At 37.1% G+C, this 17524-nt stretch overlaps 1 protein-coding gene across 2 annotated transcripts in view; it reads right to left on the bottom strand.

Annotated features, from left to right (window-relative positions):
• AMOTL1 (angiomotin like 1) overlaps positions 1–17524 on the bottom strand; it is a 703914-nt gene that overhangs the window by 290127 nt on the left and 396263 nt on the right. For both annotated transcript variants that reach the window (XM_044071263.1, XM_044071264.1), the window contains exons 4-5: positions 14526–14820; positions 5433–5577 (exon numbers count right to left, since the gene is read on the bottom strand). In XM_044071263.1, the coding sequence (XP_043927198.1) occupies positions 5433–5577; positions 14526–14820 (440 nt within the window). The remainder of the gene's footprint in view (positions 1–5432; positions 5578–14525; positions 14821–17524) is intronic.

The raw sequence follows: 17524 nt of genomic DNA, 5'->3' as shown, positions 1-17524 counted from the left end.
CATCCAGCGGGTATGAATAAATCAACAATTTGAATACGTGTGTATTTGTTGTACCCTTAAGGAAGAAAATGACACACTTGCCAACATATTACAGAATGCTGCTGTCACCGTTCCAAGTCCTGGCTTTCAGCCCTAGTAAGGATATAATGTGGTGAGGCAGGCTTCCTCATGTCTTTAAAGCTTCTCTGAATACCATTTCATTTATTCAGAACTTAAGAATTTCACTTACAGTCATTAATCAAAAAGCAGCACACAGAAAATATGTGACAAGGTGATGATGGGAGGTGGGGATTGTGCAAGACGAGAATGTAGATTACATTTTCCAGTATTTTTTGCAGAAAGAGTCAAACTGGAAATCTATTACCTTTTCAAGTGAATCTCAATTCATAAGCTACACAGGTAGTTAAAAAGAAACAAAAAAAAAAAAACAGTAACAAGACACACCTTTTCAGCATGCAATCATTCTTTTTTTAACATTTATTTACCAAGAATTGCCGAAGAAAGCTTGTTTTCACGTTTCATTAGCCATGTCAGAGGTTACATAGCTTGCTAGAGTCCTCAACACACAGCTTGCATCAAAGTAACCCAGTCATGCAATATGGGGATACTTTTAGACAAAGCTGACCATCTAAGCAGTAAATGCAGCTTTCACATTGCACAGCAATGAAATGACAGTTACTCAGCCTTTGTCCTAGTCTCTCAAAGTTAAATCAAACACTTATTTCTCACATTTGTATTAATGTTCGAGTCTTATGACACATAAGAAGCCACAATCATAAAACAGCTACAGTAATTAGTGTGACATATTTGATTTCTGTTTCTCATTTTTGCAGTGCAGACAACATTCTACTTGATGTGAATCGTTCTTAAATCACAAATGTGATCCAATGTGTCAGATCCTGGAAAGCAAACTTGGCACAAACCACACTGTGGCATCATACAGACTTAAATTGTCTGTTTCTCATTAAGATGAGCACAGGAACAACTACATATATATTGTTTTAAGGGGAAATGTTCCCAGCTAAGACTTTTTTTTCTTTACACCCACTTAGAACCATAGGGTTCGTCTTCCTCACAGCCCAGAAAAAGATTAAGCCAGTGAGCGGACAATGAATGAATGAATGAATGACTGCCCTCCCTGGTTATTCAGACTTTACAGTTATTTACATTCTTTTCTGTTGAAGAGGTGCATCTCTCCACATTCTCTTTTGGTACCTCAGTAGACAGAATTACTAATCACATAATAAATACTCTGTTTTTCTTACCTTGTCCCTTGCAATCTTAACAGTCTGTTCCAGCACACGCTATACTATCTGCAATCTTGTAAACAATGCAGTCTGTTTTTGTAGTAACTGGGATACACATATTTAGCTGAGTTACACTTCTTGTAGCAGTTGCCTGAAATTCTCATTGGTATTTACATTTTTATTTAAAGAACAGGAATACCCACCTGGTTCCCTAGAACTCTATCAGCATCACAAGCTCATTTACATCACGCCTGTCTGTAAAGCAGCTAAGTATGACCTTTTGCAACTGTACACTAGAGGTACACAAGACAGAAGAGACGTACATGGGAAATGTTTGCTCAGCCATTCATGGGAAGCTGTTTGAACTAAAGATAATGGGCGATGTTGCATATGCCTTTTGTTATTAGATTAGTTAAAAAACAGTTGTGCCCACAAACCATCTTTCACCTAACTGGTACTCATTTTTTCTGGCGAATGATTTCATGATCCTCATAAGGTATTGCAAACTTTATTTATGCATGTTTGTATGTATTTATTTATTTGCAACAGATCAAGAAAGAATCAAAGAAGTTATTTACAAAAAATGTGTGGAAGGGATACAGAAAATTAAACAAAAGATATCCAGAAAACGGAAGCAAGAACATAAAATCTATAGCGGTCACTGTACTGGTGTTAAACCTGGGGATTAAACAGAACAGAGACAGTAGATTTATTGGAGGTGTTCCAGTTCACCCAGGGGGCTAATAAGAACACAGAAGTACAAATAATTAAAAAAAAGAAAAAAAACATCAAACTAAGGCGTAGATAAAACACATTTGCACTTTACTGTGAACTACAGCTTACTGCATTCATGAAAAATACAAGTAAAAATGTAAAGCTGGTAGTGCAGACCTTACTTGGTCTGAGGGACAGTTCATAAGCTTAGTTCTGCATCCAACAGATTGCTTCAAATTCTGGGTTTGTAGACAGGGTACAGTGGGAGGTAAGATGGATGGAAGGTCTGGACTCCCTATTGAAATGTTAAGACAAAGCTGAGGCTTGAAACACTGAAAAAAGGCAGAAAATACAAGAAAAGAGTGAATATCAGACATCACTCTTCCCCTTTATACCTGTTTTTTGAAGGGGCAAGCACTTCATGCACTCCTCTATGTGCAGGCAAGCTCCCCACACCCCCAGACTTATTTATACTAACTCCAAGATCGATGTACCTTGGCAAAAAGGATTAGTATATGTAAGTTCAGATTTTCAGTCATTCAATCTTCGCATATCAGGGCACGATAGTGTAAGTCCTGATAATTTAAATGGTTACCAGATGGGTTACCTGGTTGTCAGTCTGTATGTCTGACTGGCTAGACGGATGGACAGGTGGATGAACAGACTGATGATTTTTGTCCAGGAAGTTCTGGTCTCTTTTCAGGTAATTAATCTCCTGATGGTCCTGCCATCTTGTGATATTTATGGAGGAATTTTACATTAAACTCTGACATCTTTAGAAAAACATTCTCAGAAAGCTGGAAAGCTGGAGTGTTGTTTTCCGCTGACCAGATGAAGGCTGCTGTTTGGTACCCACTTTAGTAAGATCAATCCTTCAGGCTGAATGTTGCCATAAACTGAATGTGGGCTTCATTTTGGCTCAGGAATTCAAAAGCTACTTGAAATAATTATGCAGAACAGCTCACACTTGCATGTACTTTCTTTCAAAAGTCTCTCTCTCTTTTTAAATTTTATTATTTTGCCCCTATGGAGCAGATGACCGGCTGCCACTCGTACTTCTCCTTGATCCTGGACACTCACTGCCTGGGCACCAATCCTGACCTACTTGAATAAGATCTAAAACTTTTCCTGCTGCCTGAAAGAAAACTGAGGTGTCCCAGTGTGGTGTCACACTTGCAGCCAAAGGGATTTTTCTTTTTTTGCTTATATGCCCAAGCTGTTCCCTGCCCCAGTGCCTGACATGCAATTACATAAGGTCATAATGGACAAGAATGTCTGTCATTGCACACTCTATTATTCAGTTTCACCACCACAACTGTTATCCCTACTCCCATCCTCTCTCTGGAAGAGATACCCTGGTAAAATACCACTGACTTTTCTATCTCCCTCAGTTGGCTTCTCAGGTGCTGGGCTCAATAATGAAATCCAGATCACCTTGGTTATACTCTGGGCTTCCTATGTCTGTATCACATCCTTCTGCATCTCATTTCCCTTCTCTCACTCTCTCTCTCTCTCTTGCAACCCAGTTCACTCCCATGGTCTTGAAGAGGATTTTACGATTTACACCTTCCTCCTGATAGCTCTTGTAAACAGCTGTTTGTGCTTTCACAATACCTGTGCAATCGCATACTGCTCTGATACTACCATTTCCCCAGTCCCCAATTTATCTGTCCTTCTCTGGAGGGCTGATTTCAAATAGAAGCTCTCTAGCTTTTCATAATACAGATCCATGTCTTTATCTAGCTCTCTCTCCCCTTTAAAAAAAACTTCTTTACTCTCTCTCACCCTCTTGCACGCACACACACACACACACACACACACACACACACACACACACACACACACACACACACACACACACAAACACAAACACACACACACACAGATACTTCCATCCACCATTTTCTATTCCTTTGCCTTGTTTTTAATCTTTGTATATTCATCTACTCCAGTCCTACCTTATATGTTTCATCTGCTTTGCTATTTACTTTATTTATTTCACTGAAGTAAAACATGTGATGATATGACTACATTCAAGATTATATGTGCCATATCAAACTCCCAAGCAAGTGAGGATGTTCTGGATCTGCACAGCTTCTTGCAGCAATGACTGGCTAATTCTTTTCCCCCTACAACACAATGCATTATGCCAATCTATTTATACTTTCTGACAGCCTACCATCCCCTTTAGACGCATGAGTCAAGGTCTAACATATTATTTTCAATAAACTTTAAAATCAGCAGATGCAGATAATGAGTAGGTGACCATAATGGACGTTACATCATTTTCTCATTGCTGAAACAGTTCTGAACACAACAGATGTTTCACATCAGGATAATGTGGGCAACTAGTATAGCAGCAGAAAAGCAATGCTAACATTAAAAGTACTAAAACAAATACTTATACTCCTTACAGTTATAGAAACAAAAGCAGCTGATGCAAAGGAAAAAAGGTACTTACATTACATAATTTTACTTGTGTATTAATTTGTAACAGCTGATACAGTGAGTGATATTCCAGTTTAAATGTGTCAAGGTCTACTTTATAAAACTTCTTTCTGTGGTAATATTAACTCTGCAAGGAAGGCTTCATCCTTTCTTAAATAAACACATATCCTTAGTGTCATAGCCTTAACATTTATTCTCAGTACTGTTTCTGTGAATTTTTGTAGTTTAACACTTCCCCAACTCTCTGCCCTCCCATCCCCCCAACATAGTATGCAGGCAGACTGGAAAGTGCAGTCTGATGATGAAATTATATGTCTGTGGACAAGAAAGTCACCGATTCAGAGTCTGACAACAACAAGTGCACTGTGTGTGTACCTGGATAAGGACATAACCAGAGCAAGTCCACAAACTTAGAAGCAGCCCCCCTCTGCAGACTACCATTTAACTTCATTTGGGTAAACAAGTCGAGAGAGCTGTGGGGAGGCAGAGTGCATGCTGGGATACTCCTGGGCTTTCTCTGCCCTCATTCTACCTACTTCAGAAAATGCCGGCAAGGCATCTCTGCAAAAATCCCAAATAAGTATCTGATGTTGCTAAGGGCTGCCAAGTTCTCATGAAGATGGAATTTTAAAATAAAGGAGATCTCTGACTTACATGTGCTCTGTTTGATCTGTATAAATGTGTTGCATTATAATTGGTACTGCTGTACATGTCTCTACACTCAGTAAAAGGATAATGACTCATGTGGGACAGGCTTGCTTAAGCCTTAATTAGTCTGATGTGGAAACAAAGCACTTATTATTTAAATAAAGCTCTCTGCAGTCACACAAGTACAGATCATATCTAACGCATGAATACAGAATGCAGAAAAAAGAGTTGCACACTAATGCTCAGCTTCTGTGATTGGTTTGGTAAAGGATTAAGTGTTCTTTATTAACTAATTAATCAAAAAATAGTACACAACAGTCATTAGGGTTTTCACATTTAATGACAAAATACAACTATAATGTAACACTGTCTTACCTCTGAGATCTCTGTTGAAATCATGAAGCCTTCTAATTTCCCCTTCTAATTTGTTTCTCATTGTTTTATTCAGGGATTCTTGTTTGGTGGTTGACTTCACTAGGTTATCATATGCTTCAGAGATCTTCTGAATCTCAGTCTCAAACTGTAAGAAAATCCAGCCTTAAGTACAACACACAGCTGCTCTTCTACTATCAGGATATCACTATTACAGGTAAATTGTGCATTTATTTCTTCACTATTACAGGTAACGTGCATCCTGCTTACACTCACTGTTTCAGGTTATTTGCACATTCAGACTGCCACTATTACTGATAATGTGGAAAAAAACTGCATTCTCTAAGTCTGACATTCTCTTTACAAGCAAGTGAAAGAAAACTTTCAAAATAAAATGGCTGACTGAAATAATTGTGTGTGCAAAAACTGTCCTTAAAGAATGAAGTACAAGTCTACACTAAGTGCTTAAACAAAATGATGTTGGTAAAATATACTACAAAATGCAAATGGAATGGAAACCTTAGGTAAGTATTTTTACAGGGTGTCTGCAACTCCACATCCCCTGCTACATACACTGACATGCTCACCAGCAAAGAGTTACCAGATGTGAACCAAAGCTCATCCTGCAATGCCACATGGGAAATGTTTAGCCAGGTTTTATATAAAGATAGCCAAGAATAGACTGTATGTGTAAAAAGAGAAAAAATTACACAATCATATTGTGTATATATGTATATATATATATATATATATATATATATTCATATTGTGTGTATATATATATATATATATATATATATATATATATATATATATATATATATATATATATAGAGAGAGAGAGAGAGAGAGATCTAACAATGTTCTTTTGCTGGCTTACTGTCTGAATTGTCTTAATGCCAGCTTCTGTTTGTGAGATTTTGAAGCAGGGATGAGGGAATTTGCCCTTTCCCTACTTGTTGTGTAATCTCAAGAGTTCTGATATATAGTTATCAGGGGATGGGGTGGAATTATTTTTTTAAATATTTTTTTGCTTCAGTCTTTTTAGATTATCCTTTTTTTAATATTTTAGTGTTTGTTTTGTTACATAATAAATAATATATACGTGTGTGTGTATATATATATATATATATATATATATATATATATGTGTGTGTGTGTGTGTGTGTGCATATATATATACATATTTATATACATATGCCTGTGTATATATATATATATATATACATATATATATTTATATATATATATATATATATGTATGTATTTATACATAATGATTGTGAAATAGTACAGTTGGAAAACATGTCATTCAATAAAATGGCCAATAGGCCTGTAGCTGAAGCAACCCTGGGGAGGGGATACTTCTATAAAAAGAGAGAGTGGATGCTGAAAACAACAGAAACATTTGCTTCTCACTGTAGTGGGATTACAGAGGGTCACAGGCGGGAGACTAATCTGCAAGAGTTACTCAGAGTTAAGAGCCTGTGCAAAAGAGTTATAGAGATGGGAAAATGATATCTAGCCATAAAAAAATCTTCACAGACAGAGAATGAGAGAAACGACTCAGACTAGGGTGGGTCTGGAGCACCTGAGATGCCTGGTAATCTGTAGGAAGAAAGCTTAAAGCAAGGCCAGAGACACAGGAAAGGAAGGTCTGTACTTTCAATATAAATGAAACTTGAAACAACTTTGAGTTATTTATTTCTTTATCAGTTCTTTACTGGGCTAGTCCCATTAGGATAGTAGCCTCATTTCAAGGTGGCCTGTGGTGATATTTGCACTACTAGTGGAAATGTGGTCAGGGTACTGGGGAACTTCCTCTACTCTTTTTGAAAGGTGCTGCTGTATCTTTTAGGTCCACCTGAAATACCAACTGAAGCAAATGGGGCCTCAGCTTAATGTCTCATCCAAAATATAGCAAACTCAGTCATGCAGCATTGTTTTGCTAGCAATCAAGCTACGTGGTGTGGGAATAGAGCCCACAGCCTTCTGCTCCAAAGGTTAGTGTGCTACCTTGTTGCACTACTGTGTTACTGAACTTTATTAAACAATTTAAGTTCTGTCACTTAAATTGAAAATTAATATATATCTGAAAGCATTTCAAAGTTATCAGACTTATATTATCAATGAGCCAGGTTTACTTCAGTAAGACATGACTTAATTTGTAAATGCAGCCTGTTTTCTGTGAGAGTCTGTGATTAAGAAAATCATGTGGTTTATGCAATGAAATGAAAGTAATAGAAGTTGGTAAACGTGTGCTATTTGAATGAATTTCCGGCTCAATCCACTACAACTGCTCTCGCTTGTGTGTGTGTGTGTGTGTGTGTGTGTGTGTGTGTGTGTGCACGCATGTAATTTTATATATATTAGATATACATACATGCATGCACATGCATAGAGAGAAGCCTAGAATAATCTATATCTACAATAAGAAGATATGTGGCAACGTCAATAGACCATAAATTACAAGCAAATTGAACCTCAACACCATTAGGAACATCCTGGAAAACATGGTTTAAACTACTTTTGGAGTATAGATAGTGCATTTCTTTGAAAAATGATCTTGCCTTTGGCAGATTCTTATTTGGAATGTAAGGATTTGCATGACATGAACTCTACTAATTCGCAAGCAGCACTGTGAAAAAACTGGGACACAGTTTTATCATATTATCATGCATCAAATTACACAGCAGTGCACAATAAAAGATAAAAAAACAGGGCAATCATGGTTATTATTTAGCTACAGAAATAAACCTCATATAACACTAGGCTTGTCTCCAGCAGAGATGCCTATAGAAAGAAGGATGAAATAAACATTTAACTTGCTTTGCCAGTTCTGAAAAGAAAAATCCAAAACGAAAAGGTGGGACAGAAAGACATCTTCAATAAACAAGCAAAGGGAAAATGTTCTGAACATGTGAGAAACTATAGTTAAGGTTCTTACTGGATTCCTGGAACAAGGGGGCTATTCAAGATCTACATCTTACACTGAGGTCACGGATGACATTTTATCAATAAAAAGGCATGCCAATCAAATCAGAACAAGTTTTACACAGATTAAACCAGTTTGTCAATTTAAAAAGTACATAATAAAGCCCTTGAGCAGTACAAAGATTCTATCATGTTTACTACCACAAACATCTGATTAACCTACGGAAGGTGGCAGTGACTAAAGAACATAAAGAACCATTTCCTATGGCTGTAGTGATAAAAAAAACATTCTTTAAACCTGGCTGTTGCAACCCAACCAGGATGTTTTACTCAAGGGAGATGGCCACCTCCTAAAGTAAAATACCATGTACACAGTGACAGAGTATCTTCTCCTGGAAAGGCCTGGCAAAGAATGTATTCTGGTTTTATCAAATCCTGGTAGCATTGAAATATTTAATAATTTGACAGTTTTATTTCATATTCTTATTCCACTTGATAGTTAACTGCCTCACGTGTAGTACTCTAGAATGATGTTTTTTTATTATTCGTTCAAAGATTTCCTGTGATATGGGCTTATGGGTTTATTTGATTTTTTCCCCTTTAACTTAAGAAAGAAAAGTACACAAAGTAAGTTTAAGGACATTTAAAACTGAATATATTTTATTCATTTTAATTTAATTTCATGTTTGGATTCTGATCAAGTATTGTTCATATACAAGAAGTATTATTCTACAACATTTGAGCCATTATATTTAATTATCTTCTGATTTGAATTTCCATTCAGTTTTGTACATGTATAGCTTTGCTCATAGTGATTGTTTATTTGGGTAACATCTTATTAATTTTCTCTGTATTTTTTTTTTTTTTGTGAAAAGCACTACAATAAAATTAGTTTGAACTGATTTCCTTAGAAAGTGACAACGAAACCCTGAAATGGTAAACTAATGCACAACTGCTCATGAGTGCTGTACACTAGAAATGTACGCAGTTACAGAAAGTAAGCTTCTGAATGAAACATTAATCAGAAAGTGCTTAGCATGAGGAGGGAGGTGTGGAATCTTGGGTAATAAACTGTTAACCTAGCTAGAAAACAACTTTAAGGACAGATGTTCAAGTCCATTTAATTTGTTTCAGGCAAGAACTGGTTCTGCGGTCATCCCTCATGTTAGTTAACTCTGTTTGTTCTTCAGAGTTGCATCTAGTAAGCTTTCATCTACAAAACAGTGATTTAGTCACTGATGTTTCTATCCTAAAATATAGACTTCTTGTTAAACATGTTAAATCATTTTAAACTATTTAGCATTATGTTCAGTATTTACTATGTAAATATTCGCATATCCTATAGCAGTGTTAAATGGATACAAACAGTTGTTCAACAATAAACTTCAATGAATAACAGAAGCAAATGACATAAGAATATGGACATTCAAAACAGTAATAGGCATAGAAATGTAGAACATTTGGGCTTGACAAGAAATTAGAGATGCCAGGAGGTGTAGCATTCAAAAGCATTCGGACACTGAAGGAGTATAGTCCATGTCTGTACCGGCCTGTTGCACAGAAAGAGACACTTGGGAAAGCTTTTAACCTGTTATGAAATGAAAAGATAGTCTGAGAAAGAAAGTAACTTAGCAACAGAGGATTAAGACATGCTATCCACATGGATAAATGTCATAAGATGTAGAGACAATGCAGATGTGAGTTTAGTACAGACTGAGTACAGGTGAATGAGGTACTGGATGAAGACATTATATCTATGCATGAAATCAGAGACAGTGTCCCACTATGAAGAGCGGCAGGGAACATTCTACAAAAAGGAAAAAGAGACTATCTCTAAATCTACAAAGAACAATGCACACAGCCCTGACCTTCCACACTAAAATGGTGACGATGGAATTGCATGTAAACCGAAATAAGGAAAAAGATTCAGCGTATACTTAATATGTATCTTAGCGAAGCAGTGCATGCTACAGAATGTGTTCAGATGCATTGCTAGTATGGGTTAGGTAATGCAGTCATCATTTTGGCACCTCTTATGTTCTGAATTGATAGTCACATTGTTTACAACTTACAGACCTATGTACTTTTACAGCTCTAGGTTTCTTTTATTAAGCATTCTTTCTCTATATAGACAGATGGTGAGACATCTGAATTACTGTGTAGATGTCTGGCAACCCCGACTTGGACAAAGTTAGAAGCTCAGAGGATGGAAAAGTTGATGTTTTCTGTTATTTTTTTCCTGTGACGGAGTGTGTGTCTGTTGGTCTTGGCTGACTTCTTGTAGAACTAGACATGATAACACCATAACTGCTTTGTCTGACAGGTGTAAATTCATAACATAACATGTAAAATGTAGAAGATGGAGCGAGTCCCTTGTGCTGGGAGGTTGTATGAACAGGATCAAAAGTCAGGTAAGAACCAGTAACCTTTGCGGTGTGAGAAAAAGTGAGTCATGGTTTACTGTTGGTTAAATTAGTAAGTGGATTTGCTCCTTACATGTTGAACAAGAAATTCATTTGTACATTTGAATCCATTTGATAGAATGGGCTTTTGCGATTCTGGTACACAAAAGTGACAACATCACAAGTAGCATAACCACACAACTCATATAAACATGCCTAAACATCTAAAAGATAAACATCTGATAGCATACTTTTCTGAATTGGGATAAGCCTCCTGCAATGCCCCCCACCTGATCTCACTTAAATATACTAACATACTGGCAACATGACCGTGGAGCAGCAGGGAAGTGTCAGTAAATGCTGAACTCCATCTACAGTTAATGCTGACACTACAGGAATGATAACAGCAACAGACATCACAGAAACTTAATGTTAAACTGCTAACAATATGGCACATGATACATCAGTGACTGAGTAAATGTCATGCTCCGTAGAGAGTCATGGAATGGCATCATTACATGCTGACCAGTGTGCTATAGACTTCTATGGATTTGTAATGATATGCAGTCAAAGTGGCCATATGAGGACAGCGAGATTCAACCTTCTTCTCTGTCAGACAACTGACCTACAACAGGTCTGCAAAGTTAAATTCCCTGCCGTTTTAGAATTTGACAAAGTAACTGTAAATAAGGTTTTGCCCGTCACTCCCTTTGCTAATCTTTATTAATTCCAAGTAACAGAAAAAGTTTACTTAGAAAACTCATAGAATCATATGGACAAATAGTATCAAGTACTTCTTGTTGGACAACTGCCCACCACAGGAAAAGCTGTTGTCCACATGCACATCAGTATAGATGTATGTATGCATATATTTATTATTTATTTATTTTTGTTGCCTGGGAATGTCTAACTGGGTGGATCCCATTTTCAGCACACGCCCAGTGAGAAAACTTCTGGAAACATTTCACATGAAGTACATAAATCATAGGATAAACTAAAACCTCAAAACATATTTCAAATGATATACAAACATGAAAAACATTTTACAATAAAAAGGAAATAAACATTTACATGATATGCATAGAACAGTTTTTACAATAAGAGAAATCATTGACATGATGTGCACAGAACACTAACCAAAGCAATATTTTGCAGAAAAGCAGCAAAAGGAGTAATACATTAGAATTATGAAAGTTACAGTAGAAGGTTAAAGTATTGACTTATGCTGATTAGTCATCCCAACTACACTAACCTTCCTCTCATTTGGGAGACTGTGACCCTTGGCTAAGTATGCTAATCCTCATACAGCCCTTATGGTTATTTGAGTTTGAGACTCTTGACTTAGAGGTTCTATAGCATTGAGAGTTTAAAGAAGGGGAGAAGACATGGAAGGTGGATAGGATATGACATGGTAGTTTTACAGCTGAAATAAAGATTGACAGCATAGGAGTGGGAGGTATTACAAGTTTAGGGGTGCGTTTAGTGAACTGAGCATGTGGAAAGAATTATTAGAGACAAAGAAATGTACTTCAAAATGTAAAGGAGTGAATTATTTTGGAGATATTACAAGGTATGAGGAGAGATATAAGGTGGGAGTGGACAACTACAATTACAGCAAATGGTAATGGGGAAGGCTAATCTGCATATCAGGAAGAGCAGAGCAACATTTAATTTAGTTGTTGTTTGAGCAACATTTTGAATTTGTTCACCTTATCTCTCTGTCAGTGAAACCAATGTATATCTATCTATCTGTCAATGAAATCAGTATACACTGTTTTCTTTTTCACATGCCACCATTGCTTAACATACCAGAGATTCAGTGGTTCAGGCCTGCCACTACACTCCACCCCTTGGAAATGAAACACACTGACTGGCAGCCATAGGAAATGTAAGGGCCTAGCATGCCTGGTTGAGCAGGCCAGACACATAAAAAGAAAAAAGAAAAAAAAAAACGTTGTTTACCTGTGCGGACTGCTGCTGACTGTGTTTATCTAGTTCTACAGCTGAGGATGCTTGCCTTTTGAAAGGATGAATGGCACAAATGCCCACAAACATAACAGTGTTCTTTTCTGTCAATTCACTCAAAACATTCAGATTTTCTGCAGTTAGTAAACTGAACCTGAATATCTCAACTGGGTGGATAAGGATGAAGGGTAAACAAATGCAGACCATTTTCATGGAAATGACCCCCAAGTGATGCACACAGTCCTGATATGTACTTCAGAAGCTATGTAATAAATTCAATACAGACAACCATAATTTGCCAAAGAACCAAAAATGGGCCAAACCTACAGAAACAAATAATAAAAAATAGAAGCAATGCAGCTGCTATATATGTTACAGGAACCACATATACACAAGGAATATATACCCCCCCCAAAAAAAAAAAAGCTTGATTAACTACTAGTGGAGTAAATAAAGCTTAGTTTTTGGATATATTCTTTGTGTGGATGTGGTTGCTTCTGTTTTATGCCATAATTTGCACCAGCCAATTTTAATGCATGACTTGGAGCACCACTACTTTTAACATGACCATATTCTCCGTTATAGCTGTCAGGGGGACACACTTTCATTTGCTAATGCTGACAGCTTAAATTTACTGTACTGAAGAATTCAGATTTTCATACTATCAGAAATCTGTAACAGAGCTAACAGCATGTTGTACAGACTAAGTAGAAATTCTCTGGACTTTGTCTTCCTATTAACTTATTCAGTTCAAAACTATCTGATTGAGACTTACCTGTCTGACTTCACTTGTAGGTGTAGCTCTACACCTAGTTGTATGCGCGGTAGCTTGACTGCACAGAGAGACAGAATGATTGCCTGTATTTCAGTTAGAAAGCTACAGTAACACATGCAATATTACAAACTAAAGTATGGTACATTTCTATGATAGTACTTCAACAATACACGTGTTAGTATGGAGAGGAAAGGAACCCTCTCACATAACTTGACACTGACATAAGTGATGGTGTTACTGACTTCATTTGTATAAGTTTTACAAATTTCAGCACATGTATATGCACAGCTACTATGACTGAAGTAACTACAAATCTGAAATCCATTTTCAAATCAAGAGAATGTAAGAAGACACATCTTTATTAGTGAAACAGCACTTAGGAGGAGAAACCGCTAACTGTATATACACATGACCTGTAGTGCAAATGGCTCTGTTTTAAATGTACCACTACAATGGGCATGCCTTAACTAAATGTAACTTGGGAAAAATGTTATGAATCCTTAGAAAAAGAGAACAGGCAGTGGAGTAGGAAAGTGGAGTGTACTGTAGTACACTAGGGAAACTTTCTGAAAGACTCTTGGAGTAGACTGCTTATGTTGCTTCTATTTCCTCTCTCTCTCTTTTGTCCTAGTTCAGCTTTCCATTGAAAACGTATTACTCAGTGTGATATCTGACTTAGTATGGACAAGTGTCATATTATATATGCAGGAGATCTCAATGATGTGTGTTCTTTTGTAATGAAAGTAGCTGCATTACTGCAGTCTTTCCTTCCTCTATAATCAAACTGAGGATTGCCATTCTTGTGTATAGACTGTCAGCCACTTTGTATGCATTCCCCTGTGACGTATATAAAAGACTACATACCAGTTGCTCTTTCAAGCAAAAGATTAGGCCCCTGAAGGGTTACATCCACTACTCAGGACATTTCCTCCTAATTGAACATATAATGTAACTGTTTCATGCAAGCTAACATTTCTAGAGCATAACACTGGCCACCAACTTAAAAACGAAAGGATGTACCTTTTCAAGCTTGGCAGCTTTTTCACTATAACCTTCCAGCTCTTTTCGAAGCGTTCGGTTTTCCTCAGATAATGTCTCAAACATCTGTTGTGCTCTTTCCACAATGGTGACTGTGTCTGCAGAAAGCTGAGGGTTTGCTGCTGCTGCTGCCTGCAATGACTGGTGTGTGCCTTGTGCTTGTAGTGGTGGAGGCCCAGCTACTGAATGGATGGAGGTACTTACTGAAGACGCTTGTGATGACATAGGGCTGTGCTGTTGCAGCGGTGCTGGCTGGTATGCCACCTGGCACTGTCGACTGAAACAGAAAAGAGAAGAAAAATCACTGCAAACTGTTAAGATGGCTGCATTTCTTTTCATTAAGCTGAACTTGCTATCAGTGTTCACCTTCAGCTGTAATATTTCAGTCATCCATTCTTTTTCACCAAGGGTTAGGGGTAGGGCAATAAGATGCAGGAGCTCATTTTGGAAGAATGGTCCTCGTATTAGAATCATGGTGTAATATTTCGTGAATTTATTGCACAACTGTGAACCTGAACTTAAGAGACAAGTCATCTTCAGAGGGAAACCAGTGAAACTAAAAAAATTCAAAGTATCACTAGATATGTTTATTGCTGAAACAAAATTTGACATGTCTTAGCTGGTTAATAATAATTGCCATTAAAGGACATGATGCACTTCACCTGAAATTTGGCTTATTAAATCCATACAGAAATGGATTTCAAGTGCATGTGCTTGTTAGCAATTGAAAATAAATATACAGCTTATGGCATACAGTCAGAATTATAGATCAGCATTATTCAAACAGTGTAACTAAGAATTCCATGAGAAAAAAATTAAGACATTGCAGAAATAAACATCACATAAGCAGAGATACTCTGGACTATTCTTGGAATCCTTTTTTAATAGAAATAATGCAGAATGAATTATGGGTAAGTGCAGTAGTAAGGTGCTAAATGTCAAAAATGTCTTGGTTATATATAATTTCATGCTGAGCATTTCTAGTAGGATACAGATTGATGAGTGCATTGTTCTTCTCAATTACTAAACTATCAGGATATTACGGCTCCGTTTCGAAATGGCTGCACTCAAAATGCTGAGTGCCGAAGAGCTGAAAATACAAAAGACCAAAAACACAGGAGAAGAGTGAATCTTGAAAATCACTCTCCCCTTTAAAACCTATTTTTTGCAGGAGGCAAGCTCCCCTTTACCCCCCATGCGCAAGTCCCCCGCACCCCCAAACTTATACAAACCAACTCCAAGATCACTATATCTTCTTTCAGCCATTCAGTCTCCATATTTTGGGACTTGGCATTTTAAATAGTTACTAGATATTACAGTGGTTAGAGAGGAGGAAAAACAGTTCCTCTTAACCGTCACTATTCTGGTGTCTTTTCACTTTACAGACTTCACAAAACGCAGCCCTTTTTTAAGTTCAGTATCCACATAATAGCACATTAAGTTTTGGCCTAATAAAGCCCCTACATAGGGTCAGAATTGTCTCTAAATCTCATTATCACAGTTTATGGTCTATATGATTTGCTAATGTTATTCAAAGGTGATTATAAACTGCATGGCAATAAACAACACAACTTTTGTTTACTGTTAATCATAATGTTTAATGTTACTCCTTATAATGCATACATACACAGTTTACAATTTTCAGAATTAAAGAATGATGCATCACTGTTTTGCAGATTCCACAAATGAGTAGAAGTGCCATCTATATGCATTATACACAATCTTTTCTTGGCACAACACACAGGAGAATTTAAGAAACGGATGCAATTGTGACCCTTTGTCTCCTATTTTAATCCGTGCCCTTTTTCTACCAATTACAATTCTATACAATTTCTATGATAAAAATACTATAGCTCCCACTGTCAAAAGCTTTAGAAACATTTGTATTAAACAAGGCATTTTCTGTTTGACGCTACACTAGTAAATCTGGGTGGTAAGTCATCCAGTGTTATGCAAAAGCAGTAAGGTGATGAGAGCTTTACTGAGAGGAGAGTTTTGCTTTACTCAGATATGTGAAATTATTACGTTTACTAACTTAGCCAAGAGATCAAAATAGCTTTATATGTACAAATGGGTTACATTTTTGACAGCTGCCCCTGACTTCAGGCAGAACTTTACCCAGAGCTCAAAAGTTTGTGAGAACACGTAAGTTTATATTCAGCAAAAGAATCATTTCCACTGTCATATTTAAGACTATTTTTGCAAGTATACTGGAGTACTGTGCTTCTCTCACTCCAGTGAGAAGTTAGTATATTTAAATAAAAACACATGCCCGATCCTTAACATTTAAGTGTTTCATAAGCTAAGGCCCAATCATGTAATATGACAGTGTATTCATTTCCTACTTACATAAGCATTACCATGTAAATAAAGCATTTCTGGGATTCTGGATTTGGCATGAATACAAAGTCAAAATAAACTGTTGGCTTGATAGACTTATTAAAATACTATAAAGAAAGGGATTAGAGACATCAGTGGTAAACAATTCTACCTTAAATGCATCTCTCAATAAGCTATAACAGAATATTAAGACAAATGACACCCACAGCATTGAATAAGGCATTTCCACTACAAGTGCTTGTGTCCCAAGCACTCGACAACCACCATGTTGAAGCCAGGGACTCTAGTGTCTTGTAGCTCATGTAGGCTGCTGCATGTTTTATACCCCTGATGACCTGACATCATGGAAGAAGGGGCAGCAACCGACGCAGGACCCAAGACTTTGTTAATCAGGCTAACTGAGGACAACCTGCCAGCAGATTACCCCAAATGTAATGACTGCAAAACATCTACATTTATGGTAAGTGCTTGAAATGTGAGGTTGGGCAAGAACTGCTGCACCTTAGCAACACACATTAGTCAAGTTTGAGTGAGGTACATGCAGCAGCCATGAGGAGGGGAGTGGGAAGGGCTGGAAGTGTAAATTAGGGAAGCAATCATGAAGGGGGTTTAGGTTTAGGGAGCAGGAATGTAGTTTAATG

Source organism: Protopterus annectens, chromosome 5.part0, assembly GCF_019279795.1.
Source record: "Protopterus annectens isolate FY-2018-M chromosome 5.part0, PAN1.0, whole genome shotgun sequence".
Classification (NCBI taxonomy): domain Eukaryota; kingdom Metazoa; phylum Chordata; order Ceratodontiformes; family Protopteridae; genus Protopterus; species Protopterus annectens.
Note: the sequence above shows the minus strand (reverse complement) of the source record. Positions and strands in the feature narration are given on the sequence as shown.